Genomic DNA, 17,963 nt, shown 5'->3' with positions numbered 1-17,963 from the left:
CACACACAGCTAGCAGTTTTGCAATATTGCACATGCTCAGAGGATATATTTTTCGATTTGGCTCTACATTTAGGTCAACTAAATTGATCACTAGCTTTTAAATCACAGGCATTCTGAAACAAATAATAATATAAGTGCACTCACTTGGCTCATTTTCCTCTTTCTCACCTGATCTGAGCTGCAGAAGTGGAAAGGAAATTAAAACCAGGCCTGAAAAGAAGACAAGCAGCAATGGCCAGTGGTGACACCTTGGTGTGGGTGTGACTGGCACACTAAACACACTGATAACTCAGTGGGATGAAAGCATAGTCTTCATTTGATACATCCTTTGAGAACCAGAGGACCACTTCATTAAAGGATGATTTATATTATATTAGCAAGGATAATTTTTATGTAGGGAATTCTGTCACACTATGCCTGTGTGAACTCCCCTGTTCCTGCCAACAGCAGAGAATTGTCTCTCATCACTGTCAGCAGGGCCAACAACACACAGGATTGGAAACCTGAAATCAAGAGATGATATCCTAACAGACACACTGGCTGAATTACAGTTCCCTTGTTATGACTTGATCAGTTTGGACAAAATACAGTAATTTTTTCTTCATTCCTTTTATATTACTTCTGAGCAACACCAGCAGCAGGAGGAATTGAAAGCAATGCTCCCCCACACCCAAATTCTTGCACAAATCCCCCCACAACATTCCTGCACCAGCCACGCCGTAACATTCACAAATCTTTTAACTGTTTTTGATTGCATCTCTTCTCCCTCACCCCTTTAAAAAAAAAAAAAAAAAAAAGGTCCTGTGTATTCACTGCTCAGCTCCAGAGCAGAATTTTAGGTTGCAACTGCAGAGTCCTTTTTAAACTTTCACAGCCCATTTCATTGGTGATACCAAAGCCAGTTCTGCTGCACATCTCCCCACATCCTTCATTAGCAAATGCAACATGAACAAGATGTGCAAAGGCATAGATGTGCCCAGAATAAAAAATTCTATCGCATAGCAATAAATAGTTACATATACTCACAAAAAGGTGCCAAAATTATAGTGGTATTGTACAAAGCTCTGAACTCATCTCTTTTCAAACAACATGATCTACAATACTTCTCACCTTCTGTCTTTACGATGAATCAAATGTTACTCCAACCACCTTATGACTGTTGCCAAAAAGCCAAAATAAACACGATAGTTGTATGGATTTTACTAAACTAACCTAAATGCAACTGAAAGATCTTTAATGAATAGACACTACCTCTCATTTAAAAGAAAAATGTTTCCAACGGAAGATGACAGTGATTGCAAAGAAAGACTTAATATTTCTCTTTTTACAGTGCTTCATTAATTCCTAAGCTAAAACAAGTTAGTGCTATGGAAAGTATTAGCAATGTAAAAAGGTGGCACGCCTTTGTGCTTTACAATGAACTACTGTTTTCATCTGTAAATCTAGAGACTACTGATCTGTGCAGAGATTACTTCTGTTTAAGCCAAGGATCAGCGTCTCTTCAGCAGGAATTTGACTTTAGCCTGTTTTATTGGCTTTTGCAAGATTTATCAGACTGCTGAAAGCAGGCACCGATACATATTAAAGTTTCTTGCCGATACTGGAAATGAAAAATAGGAGAAGGGCCAAATATCAGCTGTCAAGTACTGAATAGTAACCCTTTTTTCCTCCCCTTGATGTTAAACATTTATTTTGTCTGCTCTGTCAGGGGAAAAGATTCCTGCTCAGTGGCTTGGTTTGGTGAGCCTTGCCCCCCTGGCTCGTCACTCTCGGCTGATCTATTTGCTTTCCAAAGCCTCTCCTCTCCACTTCTGCCAAAGCAATTTCACTGCAGGGTCTTGTCAAATCCAGGCTTAGAGAAGCGATGGCCTTGAACAATTCCTTAGTGCTAAAAAGGTCAAAGATCCCCGACAGAACCAGGTTCCTCGTTTCCCCAGCTCTGCACACATTCGCCAGCAAAAACCACCCCTCTGCCCAACTCCAGTGCAAGACACCTCCGGTGTCCCAGGCTGCAAGATGTTTTACAGCAGCTATTAAAAGGCAATATAAGGTGCCATATAGCAACAAGAAATACAGCACTTGCAGTGCTACCGCCCGGAGGGAATCCCCTCCCAGCGTCTTCTACCTATTAACTTGAAAGATTACTTCTAAGCATGAAATTACGGGGGGAAAGGAAAGAAGCCGTACACCCCCGAGCACGTTTGCTTTCAGGAATTCCACTGAAGTTCACGCCCGACCCGAGTTGCCCCACAGGCGATGTTCCGCGCAGGTGACGCTGTGCACCACCGCGCTAGCCCCAAAACGTGCGGAGTAACGAGGCGAGCCCCGCGCATCCCACACCTCCGGCACAGCCGCGATTCCCTGGCGCGGCTTCTCCCCTCGCCAGCCCGCACGGGCACCGGCACAGGTATAGGCACAGGTACAGGCACCGGCACAGGTAGTGCCACGCGTGCGTGCCGCTCACACCGCCATCTCCTACGTGTGCCAACGGGGCGCATCCAGCGCCCAACTACGGCCTCGGGAACGGGGAAAAGGCGCCGAACCAAACGCCCTTCCAAGTTCCCAGAAGAAACCCGGTGGCAAGTTGCGATTTCCCGTGTAAGCGATGACAGGTACGGCCGCCCGCCCGGCGCAGACGGCGGCCGGCCACGCCGCTCGCCCCTGCCGCGGAGCGCGGCATGGCCCCGGGCCGCGCCCCCGCCCGCCCCCGCCGGCACCTGCCGCCCGCGCCCCGCATCGCCCTTACCCCCGGAGCTGCTCCCTCATGGCGGCGGCTGCTCGGCGGCGCCGCGGAGGCAGAAACAGCGCGTCCGCACAGCCCAGCCGCTCAGCGCCACTGCGGCCGCCCCGCCGGCAGGGAGGGACGGCGGCAGCGAGGGAGGGATGGAGGGAAAAGGAGAGGGAGAGGGAGGGAGGAGGAGGCGGCGCTGCCCCGCCCCGCCCCGCTCCCGCCCGGCGGCGGTGCCGGCGCTGCCCGCCCTCAGCCCCGAGCCTCCCCCGCTCATCCCGGCTGCGGAGCGACTGAGGGCACCTCGCCCGTCCCCGGTTTCCCCCGGGCTGTGCAGCTATTCTGGAGGAAGCCCTCGGGGCTTCCTTTGACTTCCTTTTTATTTTTTTTTGGGTGTTCTTTGCCCTGGCGCTGGCCAGCCGGAGACGGGTGTGCTGAGATACGGCGAATCAGTTCGCCTTCAGCGAGCTTGGAAAGAAAACTTAGCTAAAATATGCACCCAATCCAGACAGATTTGAAATGGGTCTTAACCTGCACTTTTTTTTTTTTTTTTTTTTTTCCTCCTCAGCGTTTAATTTTAGTGCTTAAAATGCTGAGTGGTTTATTCATGAGTGGAACCAGGTAATTTAATTTCTAAGGGCTTGCCTTGGCCCCGCAGGGGAGGAAGGGTGAGCTTCTCCCCTGGATCTGTCAATGCAGAAGAAATAGTTCTGCTCACGCCGAGTTACTGTTGCAATGTTTCTTTGCGTTAATTCCTACGCAATATGAATTACACAAAGAAAAGCCAACAATCTCCTTTTGGTGTCAAAAGCACTTCAAATCAGCGTGGCCAGTCTTCCCTAATGAAGGCTCCATTTCCTTCCCATAACCAAGTAGTTTTTCAAGTCTTACATGTTGTGATTTCCTGGTAAAGCCACCCCAAACCAATGTCTTTCAAATAAGATTAATAGAGTGGTTTTGGTTGTAAGGGACCTTAAAGAGTATCTAGTTCCCCCTTCCCTGCCACCTACACCAGGTTGTTTAAGGTCCCATCGAGCCTGGAACACTTCCAGGGATGAGACATCTCCAACTTCTCTGGGCGATCTGTTCCAGTGCCTCACCACCCTCACAGTAAAGAATTTCTTCCTAATATCAAATCTAAATCTATTCTCTACCTTTCAAATGTACAAAAGAATCTCCCTATTTTTACACTAGGAAGATGCATACCTAGAAGCATGGAAAATTCATCCCACTCCTGTTACATGGATGTCAGTAGGCACTGAAGTTGGAGGGTGTTAGCCTAAGCACCAGGAAATTTAGGGCTCCCCTTAATGCTCCAGGTAGCTGGATTATCTGATTTTAAGAAAAGTTCAACAAGCAGTTCAGGGAAAGCCCACAGGTTTTTTTTCTAGAAGCATTAATGTGAGAGGTGCTCGAGGTTCAACCCCTCAGGCCTTCAAATGTAAATATAAACATTATTGGAATTAAATGCTAAATTCTCATAGTTTCTAGATGATTTAGGTTGTTTTAACAGATCTAACTCACAGTTTTCAGTAACCTTGTATCTGTAATATTACCCCAAATGGAAAGAAAATAGAGGAATAATTTCTGCATAAACATAAATTGCCATGTTAAAACTCATTAGACTGTGAATTTTCCATTTAAATCAGTGGACCTGGTATAAGGTTTTTAATTGCTCTAACTATATCTTAGTTTTGACATGAATAAACTGGCTGAAGGTTGTCAATTGTGTTATATCAGCAGTCTCACATTTTCATATTTTTAGCCAAGTTTTAAGAAGTGACAAAACTCTCCTTAAGTCTTTAAAAGAGGATAATTATCATCCTAGTTGGGAGGAACCTCAGGGTTCACTACAAGGAGAGAGCAGCTGCTCGTGTCATGCAAAGGGACGGGTAGCCAGAGGCCAGACGTTTCACAGCAAAAGTGGTTTGTTTTCCTTCAGAAGTATCTAGCACTGATTCCCTGATACACATTCCTTCAATTTTCACTGTTTCTGGAGCTTCCTGGCCTGCCTTAACAGAAGCTTGATGCTGCTATTATCATGCTGGTCTTCTTTCCCATACAATAGTGCCAAGTAATAAGAATTTAAAAACCAGTCTGAATTTCTCATACTTTGCATAATCTTCTTTCTCCTTGAGTTACAATTAAAGCATTGTATTCAATTAGACTCACAGCAGGTGAAAACCCCAATTAGTGAATCCATTTTCTTGGCTCTTTTTCCCTACCTTACACCCACACAGGACTCTTTTTTTTTCTTTTTTTTTTTTTTTTTTTTTTACAATAAAGGGTAACTCTGAGTCATTCTCCAATTGAAAAGAAAATTAACCCTTTGATCTCCCAACTCAAACTATTACTCACTCAAGAACATCCAGGGCAAAACAAGAATGTTGAAGGATTAAGGGATTAAGGCCTATTGACTTTATAAATTGATTTTTATAAAAAATCTATTTAATGTAGTTTTGATTGTTGTCTCCAAATTCACCAAAGCTTTTAGCTATTTTGATTGACCAGAAAATAATATTTTTGCTGTAAAATGTGCACAAGTAATGCCACTCTTACTCCAAATTACTTTTAAACTACCCATAATTTATTACATAAATATATTTTGTTTGCAGTGCAAATGGCTACTGTCTTTGGCATTTGTAACTGAAGCCAATTTTTATGCCATACTTAATTTTAAGCCATTTATTTGATAAAAGATAGTTACCTCCCTAAAAATAATAAAACAGAATTACAGAGTAAGCAGAATTTTAATTCCCTGTGGTGCTTTTCTAATGCAAGGGCTACTCAGTCAACTTGTACACCTATATAGAGACCTTAATCAGAAGAAGAGCAGTGTTTATTTCTCCTATACTGTTCTTTTGTCCTGGACTGTATCTAATCAATGTATCTATGTCTTCAACATTTAATAATACCAGATGCTTAAAGGGAAATCGTGGCTGTCTAAAAAATGAGGGATGATATTTAGAAGTGGTCTTATTACCCCAAAACTCTTTCAGGGAAAAAAAAGAAAAATAGAAAGATGATTTGGATTTGCAGTCAGTCTGACTGCATTGCTCACTGTCCAAAGGGTCACTGGAATTTCTGCATTTAAGAAAACAATTTTTTCTGTTCTAATAAGTTCTTCTCAGAATGTTATCCCTTTTCAACGGAGGAAGAGCCAGAGTCATGTACACATTAAAACTAATTATATGAATATAAAATAATGGATTCCTAAGCATTAACACTTGAGTATAAATCTTTGTAAGTTTTATGTACAAGATTAGCATCATCACTCCATGTTACAGACAGATGTGCAAACCCAGTTGCAGGAATCGTAGGGACTTGCCTAAAACATGGTAGACATTAAAGGTACAAGTTTGCTTGTAATTTTAGCATTTTATGAATTAGAAAACTAAAGTAACATTTCTTTAATTTTACTGTCATTGAAAGTGAAGATAAAACATTTTCCTACTAGCTAAGTCTTACTTCCAGAGCTCTCTGAAGTCTGTAGCCTCCTTGTGCTGGCTAATCCCTTACACTGTTAGAGTCTATTTTCTTTTTCTTGGTATAAATAAATGCTAAAAATCAATTGGGATGGCACAATGGCACTTTCCTGGATCACTTGTCTTAAACATGCTCCAAGGGCAGACACCTCCAGGGTGTCTGGGCAATTGTTTATAGCTCTCTCAGAAAATCCAAGAAGAGAATACTGGTTTGGATGCTGCTAGTTTGTTTTGTTGTTTTTTTTTTTTCCTTTTGCACATTACCACTGAAAACACATTAAAATATTGTAAATGTAACAAAAAATAGTTTTGAAATGCTGCATTCATTTTCCCCAATACTGTGCTGTAAATTAAAGAACTAGTAAAACATTCAGAACTCAGTATACTTAAAATCAGTCATTTGCACCGTAGATACTGGGGAAGGAGCCTACCACTCCCTGTCCAGAGGGAAACCCAACCTCTGTCCCACATGAAGGATGATAAGCTGGTGCTTCTTCCTACCCAGGTCTCATTCTCTGCACTCCAAGGCAGGTAACTGGCAAATGGAGCTCACAAGAATTTTTTTTCACTGACATATTCTTGGAATAGACAGAGGAAGATGTATCCTCTTTTTAATTTTTTTTTTAAAGCTAATTCTGCAGTAAATATTACAGAGCTTGCAGCAATGTAATGCCTAGTATGGAAAGTATTGGTACGTGGCACGTGTGACAGGAACACTTCTGTTCCTGCTGAATGCACAGCGGCACAGCTTTCACATTGCTTTGGGCTGTACTTGCTTTTACTACAGTAAGGACACCTGATTAAAAGTGAAATCTTAGTCACCCTACAAGATGGGTACAGTGGAGCCTCAGGAACAGCCTGTGAGTGCCTTATGTTACACAATACTGCATGCTGTTTTTGAAAGGTGAATGAGAGGGTGCCTGTCATTTTGAATATATTAAATATATGTATGAATTCCAGCCTGATGAGATCTTGGAAAGGAAAATTTCGAGAGGCTACATTTATTTTTTAAGGTGATAGTGACAGTGGCAGAGTGTTCAGTTTCCACTGCCACATGTATGACCTTGAAAAGAGGAGCAGAGTGGGACTGAGGTTGAGTACGATTGCACACATCGCTGGAAGGGGTGGATAGCACATCCTGATCCCACCAGCACCATGAGCTCTTCAGGTAAGCTCCTGTAAATAGCAAAAGCTCTTTGCTCCCTTCCATAAGAAACCACTGCAAAGAAAGAAAATTAAGGAAGGAGTAACCCTTACTCTTCTGGGATGGAGATGAACTGGAGTGTGAGTAGTCCCAAAAATCGGAGATCAAGAAGCAAAATGCTGACATAATGCTAGAAAACTAAAAGTAGTAAAACCCCTTCTTTTGGAAAGCTAAGAGGAGGAAAAAAAACCCATATATATATTAAAAACAAGACTTAAAATCTGCCAACTGAAAACTTAGGTCAAACAAAATTGCCTGCTGATCTTTACAATGCACAAATAAGACTTGAAAAATTATAATTAGACCACAGTAAATTCTTGGTTTGAGGAATCTGTGTTGGCAAAATGAATGGTTATCATTATAGGGAGTAGGGTTGAGAAAAAAATGCAGACTAATAAGGATAAATTAAACAAAGCAGCAAAGACAAACTCCATTTCTTTCTTTTCTTCGCATGCCCAGTTGGAAATAAATGATTGTTTTGCCTCCTGGAGGGATTAAAATAAGAAGGATTTCATAAACTCTCACTCACTAGTGCTCTTTTCACCTCAAAATCTTTCTTTCTATGCATAAAATTATGTGTTGCAAACACAAAAGCTGGCTTACAAAATCATTACCTTCTCTACTGTTTCCTATCAATGTATAGATCTCAAGATCAAGAAACTCTGTATCTTGCAGTTCTACTTCACTCAGGACCAGAAAACCTGATCCTAGCTACTGCTCACTCTTCACTCCCAATCCCTAACAAGCTTCCCCCTCTTCCAAAGGCTTCCACAGACATTAAAGGAGAAGAATGCCTTCTTTTTTTGTACTAATTTACTTTTTGGTTGTGTTGCATTACATAATATACATATTTTTGACATTATTAAATTTATTTTTTGTGACTTATATAATACAAACAGAATTTTTTTTTCTTACATGAGGACTTTATTTCAAAATCATATTGAAGAGAAAATATTCCTTTGGGGAAAAAGCCACTGAGATCATGCTTGAAGATTATTTACTAGGATATTCCAATGGTAAGTTTGCAGTTAGGTAGTAAAAGAAGAGAACAATGAAATCGATTGCATTTTATGACAGCTATATACAGTCAAGTTCCCAGTCAGACCACTAGCTGGGCAGACTTTGCACCTTTGAATTAATGGATTCATGTTTTGCTGTCTGTATTCTGCCTGTATTTTAGCAATGGATGCTTTGCTCTGTTCTCACAGAAATTTGTAGTTTCTCTTACTTTACAATATATGTTGAACCTGTTCTAGCAACCTTATTGTTGCATCAATTATTATAATATACCACACATAATATATAATTCAAACTGAAAAGGCCGTGCCTATTTTTACGGACACACTAGGCTTTTTCATCTTCCTAGAGATGTTGAGGCTGTTGACCTTAGCAAAGATCACTTTGAGATCTCCTCCTAACTTTTTCCCTTGATTGGGCCATACAGAGCCTTAATGTGAGAAAGGGATGGCTCTCCCTTCCTGGTAAATCACATTGATATAGTTTCAAACTAGACAGACTTTAGCTTCTCCCAATAGCCTGGTGTAACATGGGCAAAGCTTAGTCCTTCTGCATGGCAAGACTGCTTTGCTCTCCCTTTCTCAATGTCTTACGTGGGGATCCAGAAAGCAGAGCACTGCACTTGGGGAAGGAACCAGCCTAGAGAAGTTGATGGCAGAGGAGGCAGCTACATGTAACTGGCCTCACCAGTAATTCCATCCAGGCTAACTCTTGCATCTGATCCAGGTAACATTTCTCATAATTTATTTGCATAGAAATGCAGCTTCAGGGTTGTGCAACTACTCCCAACCTGAGGTCAGCAAGAAAAAAAATCTGCAAAGCCAAAGCTTAACATCTGCCATTTCTGAAATTGAACTTTTTATTTAATTTCTAAACAATGTTCTATGAAAAAATATACTTTAGCTAGAAAATGAGACAATTGTTTGTACAGCTCTGGCAGCACCCTTTAATGGCAAGTGGCAACAATCTCATCTTGTCCATGCCAAAGAGTGAAAATTAGTGTTTATATACAGGCATTTGAAACAACTACTGGCACACAGATGCCTACATTAACTGGGGCTTCCAGAGACAGAGGAACCAATATCAGCTGTAATGGAGCCATGTCCTAGGTCACAGATATTATTTTATCCTAATTGAATCTAAAAGTATGTTACCACTTAAACCCTTCAGCAAAGAGGGATATAAAGGAATTTTGAGGTAAGATAAAAATTATTTCTTAGTAAGTGGATTTCATTGATGAAAAGGATTTCATTTAAGTGTCCTGTGGCAAGTCCAAGCATTTATGCTTTAGCACATACTCCACATAATTCCAGCCAGCTTCTGCACCTTCCATTTACTTAACTATACTAGGATTCTCCCTACAAAGTAGTGCTCCCAGCTTTTACACTTAGATATCTTTGTGTAGCTCCTATCCCCAGCACAGTAGCTGGCAGTTAATTCAGGGAAGAATCCTGTGGGTGCCAGCTGACAGGAAGAAGTTTTGCTAAACTATATTGCACAGTTTAAACTTCATGCTTATCAAAGTCTAATAACAGCATTTTGTGGAACTCAATGTCTAGGTGCACTTTCAGTATGTTACAGTTGAGCCAAATGTCTCACGGTGCATCTCAGCAAGGTCTCAAATAACTTGCAATTCTACTGGCATACTTTCATACAGTTCTCTGATCTCAGTTATTTAACAGAAAATGTAATCTTTTAGGGAAAGAATAAACATGCAAAATGATGATTTCTTTTCTCGCAGCACAGCCAAATTTCACTGTGAAAAATTTGCAATGAAAATCAGAAATGCCTTGTCTGCCCAAGTCAAAGAGCTTTGACATTTATGATCAAAGGTATACAAGGACCTTCCAAAATCCAGTATCAAATCAAGAACAATGGTGAATGTGTTTAGCTCAAAATCAGCCAAAATACTTCTTTCTGTACTGAGCATTTTTTGCACATTGAACTAAACAAACATTTGTATTTGGAACTATTTGCTGCTTCTTTAGGAAATTGCTTTCAAAGGTGCAATCTAAATCCTGAACAATCCATGCAGCCCTAAAATATTTAGGGTTTAAATATTGGTTATGGTCCATATTAACATTCTTAGACTCCTGCTGCTACATCTAACTCCTTTGAACACATTATCAGAAATGTCAGCCTACACATCTACCATATCAAAATCTTCATCTTTTTCTAAAATAGTCCAGACTTAAAGAGAAAATTCCTATTGCTAGCACTAAGTGAAGTTACCCATCTTAATCATCTCCCTCACTGCATGACACAGAAAGACAGATTATTTTAAAAGTTCAAAATACCTTATTTCCTGTTATCAGGCCTAAAAAACATCACACAGTTTTTGTCACCTTCCTTCCAGGGAAAAAAGAAGGTGTTAAATTAAACCAAGATTTCTCTATATCTACATGGTACACTACAAATGCAGAACACAGCACTCAAACCATTTGTTTATTTAATAGTGTCCAGAATTTGCCATTTCATACTGGCATAAATTTAATACATAGATACCATATTGTCTACTGTGTGGTAGATTTTCTACTTGTCATTAAAGTCAGAAAGAAGGATCTTCTAAAGTCACACCTTCTTTCTCATAAAACATTAGAAGTGTTTGAGCATTCATCTCTAATCCCAAAATAACAAAATCCATTTGTCATATTACAAAAAAAAAAAAAAAAAAAGTTGCAGTTTTAAATCATCATTCTTCCCTTCGAGTAAATACTTTTTCTTCAATTACTGTCAACAGGTCTGGTTGCCAACTTCAGAACAAAATGTCATTTTGCAAATAATTATCACCACTTTAGTTAATGCCTTTATACTAAGGCATTATATATGTTATAAAGTTAATATATATAAATTTATAAGTATATTTATATATATATAATATATATATATATAAATTTATATATATTATATAAATATAAAGTTAATACTTTATACATCTGGCAAGAGAAAATAATAATAATACAAAATGAGACCTTCAACCTCACACAGGTTTACGATGTGATTTCTAAATACTTTTGTACTTTAGCAATAAAATTTATTTTGCTTATGGACATTTAAATGTTTTTCAGTGTTGAGAAATGGATCTCTTGTTACTTTTCCATAGTTTTGTTGCTGCAGTTGCTCTTCATTCTCACTCTTAAAATTCTACTACAATTATTTTTCAAATTATTATCCTTCTACCCATGTCCCTCAATTTGTTCTGTTTTTAGGGTAACTAACAGAGCAAATAATTTATTAAGGATAAAAATAATTTTGCAAAGATTTGCAGAAGCTGACAGACTAAGAATTCTGCCAAGTAGAACCCAAGCAGAGAGTGGAGGATTAGACCCCATCTAATCCACTGTTTTTTTTTTTTCAAACCTGGGTATTTAATAATTAACTAAAACCTTTGGAGAGTTTTATTTTTAGCAGATTTCATTATTAAGGTTTGCTCTAAGAATTACATTTTAGGAAACAAACCAAAGAAATGTATTTCTTGTTTGTAACGTATCATCATTAAAAGTCTTCCATTCCCCAAATAAATATTTTTTTACTTTATGCCATATTTTAACTTTTTTATAGCTTTCATTGTAAACATTATACTTTACTGAGCTTTAAAATTAAAAAATAATTAGAAGGGAATTTATGCAATGAAAACAATTATTTGTTGATAACAGTACACTATGTTTGATAAGAGATGAAGAAAGTGACTGTTTTTACTAATTGTTTCCTTGTCAACATTGTACATGAAACTTTCTTTCAGTTTGGAGAAAACCAGGCCAGTGGGGCTATGTCTGTATTGCCATTTAAATAATTTAGTCTATGACATAGCCAAGAGGGAGCAACTCTCCAAATGTGGCAATATTTTGGCTGTTTGAACTTTCTAGTGGCATATTATCTTAGTTACACTGTTATGTGTGTCTGCCCTGAGAATAATTGTCATTTCTTGGTCCAAATTTCACACACTGACCCTTTTCTTACTGCTGAGAGGTGGATGGCCCTGCAGCAGGCCATGGTATTCCTCTACTTCCCACTTAGTGCTCCTGTGGACCCAAAGCATGATTTCCTTCACATTTATAAGTTTTGATTTAAAAAATGTAATTTTTTTCATTTCAAATTATCTGTCCTAATGTAGGAATTGATGCCACTGAGCTGCTGAAAATTATATCTTTGAAAAGATTTACTGGAAATGGTATCTGAAACGGTAGCTTTTTGAAACTAGTTGGGCCTGCAGAATAAATCCATCATATGAAATGGCTACAACCTCTCCCTACACTGCAGAGCCAGATGAGTTCTGGATCAGCTCAAATGCCTGGGATTTACCTGGCATTCAGGACAGTCACAAGTTCTTTGCTGCACTAGATCCTCAAGCTTTTGTGGTGATCTTCACAAAGAAATCAGTTGGTAATCAAAATAATAATTTTTAAGCAGGGAATTTGCTATCCAGAAAACAACTAATCTGACAAAACCAAATCACTAACAGTGAAGTTTGCTGAATACTTTATATATAATTTCCAAAGTTTGCAGCAGTCACAATTTCTAAGAAGAACAAGTATTTTTTCCACTATTTTTTTTTTTTTTTGTAAACTGGAAGAATTTTTGACAAAATTATCAAATTGAGAGAGCACTCCCAATGCATACCAGCACTCCTTTCTTAGATTATCTTTATATAAAAAGCAATGGTTTGGGTAGAAATTTCTGTAAGAAACTGGTAAAAGATAGAATATAGAAGAATATTCATCTTGTCCCCTGGACTGTGTATTCACACAACACTTCTGCATCTTGCCAAGTTTGTGAGATGCAAGAGCACAGTGTGTAGTGACAGTGCTCTAACCCTTTTAGTGCCTTGCATACTACACACCGAGCTGAATAGTACTTCCAAACAAAATTTTGGCTGCATTCCTTACTGAGCACACATTGTTCTTGCTTTGACAGACTATCCCATTCTCTTGCTCAAAACAATTTGATGCATTTTTAGGTTTTTTTTTAACTTGTTCCAAGATGGGTATAGTTTATATAATCAGCCACCAACTCCAACATTGAAAAAGACAGTTCTTATTTTCTTAATTTAGGTCATTATGCTAAAATAATATTTTCTCTATATATTTTTTGTATAATTTGCAATTATGAGGATAATTTAAAATACCTTTTAGAGTAAAATTGTCTGTTATATAGTTTTTGTTTTTCTAACTTAACATTTAATTAAATTTAAGTTTGACATTGCATAGTTTGGTGAGAAATTCAGCACTGGATTTCAGTGAATAAAAACAATACCTAATCATAAGCAATGCAGCAGTATTCTATGATTCTATATTATTATATATTATGTAAATATAATTGGCTTTGTAGTGCCTTTTACACAGAGATGGATAGCTCTGATCCTCCCTGCCTTCAAACCTTCAGACTGACCACAAGTAAGTATGTGGAATTTGAGTAGTAGTATGAGTACTAAATTGCTAAAAATACTGCAACACCAAACCTAGATTGTTATATATTTATATGTAAGAGCAGACCTGAGAATTCTATTTTTAAGGAGGCTCTTCAGATTTATTTAATGGTTAAAATAAAAAAATTGGTCTTTACTGGAGCATAATGGCATAATATGGCCTTATAGTGAGAAGTACATGTAGAAAACAAGGAGAATTTCAGGCCTAACTGCATTTTCTGTCAGCCAATATCTTAACCTAAAAGGACCATCTGCTCAGCCTCTTCTATGGTGTAGAGTTAATGAAACAAAAAGATTGGTTACATCTTTTGCAGCCTGGAAAAGAGGACAAAGGTGGATAGGGAAGCAGTGGATATACAATATAATAACTTCCAGCTGCTGTATCATCTGTCTACTGGTAGGTATGGTGAAATAAATAAATGATCAAAAAAATCTAATTAAAAAAACCCCAGCAATGTCAGGATGAGTTTTTGTAAATAAGAACTTGCAAGACAAGTGATATGAAAGCAACAAGATTATTAAAATGCAGTTTCTTATTTATTATACATTAGGTAGATCAAAGCTCCTCAGAGATAACAAGACACTGATTGGGAGTTGCCACCTGTTTGGTCTCACTAGCTGTGGAAATCTGTGAGGTGAAGCTATCTTAAAGGTTGTCAGCACATGGTACGCTTATGAATGGCTTGCATTGATAAAAAAACTCCAAATTATTCTTATTTTGCTGAAAAGATTTACTCATTATTCATCAGCACATATGTTATTTTCTTAGTTAAGACAAGAAGGATATGCTATGTAATTCAAGGAAGGTTTCAGAAACAAACTAACTAACTTACTTGCAGGCAAATGCTCTTACTTGATACACATCACTTTAATATGGTGAGTATTAAAAGACCTGAAGAGTATAAAATTAGAATATATTTGAGCTGTTGTTTAGGGGAACGCTGAGCCTTGTAGCAGCCTGAGCTGTGAGAAGGAAGGTTATGGCAAGCAAATTGTCCAGGAAAACTAAAGTCTGGACAACGAGGCAGGAGTCAGTTTTCTAGATAATTTTTTGGGTTGGTTGCTTTTTTGTCTAACCTCTCCACAGAGAACAGAGCAGTTGTGACTTAAGGAAATGTCCAACAGTTGTTGTCAAGGTCTACTAAAGAGCAAGTTGAGAAAAGCTGAAAATCTGCAAGAAGCAACAAGGGAAGGCAAGGCAGCGACCATCTTTGTCAGTGTCCTTGAAGTGTGCCACAGAACTGGCTGAAAATATGAGCAGAACTCCAGACTGGAGATGTCAGAGCACCACTGGGCTCTCAGGTCTTTAAATGACTATTTGTAGGAGATAATGCATAATAGCAAGAAAAGGGGAGTCAGTAAGAGTAAGAAAGGTCTCTTTAAGTCAGTGGAAACTTAATTTGAATAGATAAAACTGAAAAAGTTTCTAAGTACTTTAAAAGTCATGTGTTCCAAAAGAAGAATTGTTTGGGAGGTCTCTGGTTGTTATAAACACACCCACTGACCAAAACCAAGCTGGCACTGACACATGAGAAATGATTCCCCTTGCCCGACGCAATTCAAAGCAGAGAAGACTACTGTGAGACCACATGACGTGCGCATTCCCTCACAGGCGAGTTTGATAAAGCATTCACACTGACAGACTCTTTTCCACTCCTTATTTCTAGGATGGTGAACAAATGCCCCAGAGCAAAGCAGTGCTGAGGGTTTTGCACTCAATTTTCTCAAGAGAGCACCGTACAGATACAGATTTGTGTTTTGCTAGCGGCAAATGTTTATTCTACAATACTTTGGGCACTGATGTGAAAAATCATGATACAGGAGAGGGAATGCTGACAGAAAAATTCTGATCCCTTTTAGAGTACTAAAAACAAGAAGTAACTTTGCTGAAATCAATGAACATTTCTCTTGATCCATGCAAACTGCTTTAAATGAAGAACTTAAATTTGATTTCCAAACTTCTGGCAGCAAGTCTGGTGAGAGCCTAAACTGCTACCACCATAACCTGTGAGTCCTCTGATTCTTCTCAATGAAATATGTATTCCTCCTTCAGACTGGAAACAGGAGAAGATATAATAGCATATGAAATAAGTTTTAACATGTAATAACCATATTAGTAATGTTTTAATTGATTTTGTGCCATTGCACAATTAAAATAGTGGAAAACCAGATGAATGAGGAATGTGCAAGAATAAATATTTGTCAAATACAAAGATCTAGAACACTGTCTGCAATTGAATTGTTTGGTAATATTACAGCAGTATTAAAAGCATAAGCACTCCCATTAACAAGAAGTAATTAGGAAACAAATAAGGTAAGTGCAACTATAGCCAGAAACATAATTTCTTAGTGATTTATATCAAAATAGCTGACTTTAGATTCTGAAGTTCAAACCAGGATTTGGAAATGATGGTGAACTAATCTGTATGAGATCTTTGGGAATCAGTTTTCTAGCCTCTAATTTTCAGGTGATACTTAAAGTAATCTGAAGTATAGAGCTAAAACATGATATTCAACAATGGTGTCCTACTGGCTAAAAAGATATCACTGCCAGAAATCTGGAAGAAATTTCTTTCTAAACACTGAAGTAAAATTTCAAGATGCCTATATTCCCAATTACTTGCACTAAAAGTTTATAGATGAGAAATAAACTTAGTAGTTCTAACTCTTGGTTTTTATTTTTTATTCCTGTAATCACTGACATTTCCAGCTACAAAACGCAGTCTGTTACACTTAGGAAAACAGCTGCAAGGCACTTATTCCCACTCTCTGGGGTTTCTATATGCTGAAGATGGGTATGATTTTAAAGAAGAGTAATTTATGGAACAGAAAGTTGAGGATATTTCATTTGCTTACTTTTACTCCAGAGTTTACTCTCTATTAGGGAAATCTGCAGCGAGTATGGTGAATATGAAATCCATGCTCACAGAGGTGCATCTCATTCTGTAATTCCAGACCAAATGCAGAAACATCCTTAATGAAGAACAGCTTCAGTAGCTTTTTCAAGGATATGCCTAAGCAGAAAGAATCTACATATATTTGGGGAAACACAGCATTTAACTGTTTTGGATAAATAAGAAACTGGCAGTTTCCTCTCATTTGCCACACCACTGCTCAAGGGTCTGTCTGAGAATGAAGTCTGGAATGGAAAACAGAAGTCTGTCACAGATCCTTCCTCTCTGCCTGTCACTTTTCCAATAAACAAGGCTATCAACCCCTTGCAATCTAGGTAAATATTTCTAATGATGTTATAGTTCAATTACTGCAAAGAGCTCATAATCTAAAAAGATCTCCAAAGCTGATTTTAAAAAAGGTGAGTTACTTAACTGATGATTATAAGATTCAGCAATGCAAGAAATTAGTATTAAACTTAGATTTACAAAGAAATTAGAAAGAATGATAGGCACAAAACCTTTTATATAAATGAAGACTACATTCTGGATTAAGTGAAAATTACTCCCTTTTTATGATGCTACTCTCTTCCACTGAATTTATCTGTGAAGATCAAATGGCAAACTTCTGCAAAATATTACAGTTCAGTAAGTATCTTCACTTCAGTAGTATATGGCAGTCTAAGAAAGAGAAAATGAACTGCTTTAGCCTGCTGTATCTCCCAGAAAGCATCTGACAAGCCACCAAAAAAATGAAAAAAAAAAAGTGGAGTGAATCAGCACAGAGGGAAAATAAACTTGAGCTAACAAAAAGGTGCTTCTGTAAAAGAAGGAGGTTGAACACATAAACATATATGTAGATATTTCAGAACCTTAGAGTTACTGCAATCCCCTTCTGTGTTAAAGCCCTCCAAGAGCCAAACACCAAATGGCAACTTTTGCCATTTACCATTTACATAATTGCAATTAACCAAATGGATATTTTTTATTTAATCTGAGAGTGATTTTCCTCAGGTATATAAGTATTCACCATTTTAAGGGTTTTCCAGTTCTGCAGGTTTCAATAGCTGAAAAATTAATCAATACTGCAAGGGCAGGTACTAGAGAGGCAATCACTATATGGAAATGTGCCCCATCTATTAAAATACAATAATATCTTTCATGAAATTGATAATACCCCCATCTTGTACAATGCACTAGAGTGTATTTACTT

At 38.2% G+C, this 17,963-nt stretch overlaps 1 protein-coding gene across 8 annotated transcripts in view; it reads right to left on the bottom strand.

Annotated features, from left to right (window-relative positions):
- Positions 1–17,963, bottom strand: part of DMD (dystrophin) — a 567,421-nt gene that overhangs the window by 80,637 nt on the left and 468,821 nt on the right. For 3 of the 8 annotated variants that reach the window (XM_053931573.1, XM_053931582.1, XM_053931590.1), the window contains exon 1: positions 2,747–2,849. The exons of 4 other annotated variants lie outside the window; for them this stretch is intronic. In XM_053931573.1, the coding sequence (XP_053787548.1) occupies positions 2,747–2,766 (20 nt within the window). In that variant the 5' untranslated portion in view covers positions 2,767–2,849. Of the gene's footprint in view, positions 1–2,746; positions 2,871–17,963 lie in introns of those variants that run through there. One more of the 8 variants, XM_053931600.1, reaches the window with a different exon arrangement.

Source organism: Vidua chalybeata, chromosome 2 (genome assembly GCF_026979565.1).
Source record: "Vidua chalybeata isolate OUT-0048 chromosome 2, bVidCha1 merged haplotype, whole genome shotgun sequence".
Classification (NCBI taxonomy): Eukaryota; Metazoa; Chordata; class Aves; order Passeriformes; family Viduidae; genus Vidua; species Vidua chalybeata.
Note: the sequence above shows the minus strand (reverse complement) of the source record. Positions and strands in the feature narration are given on the sequence as shown.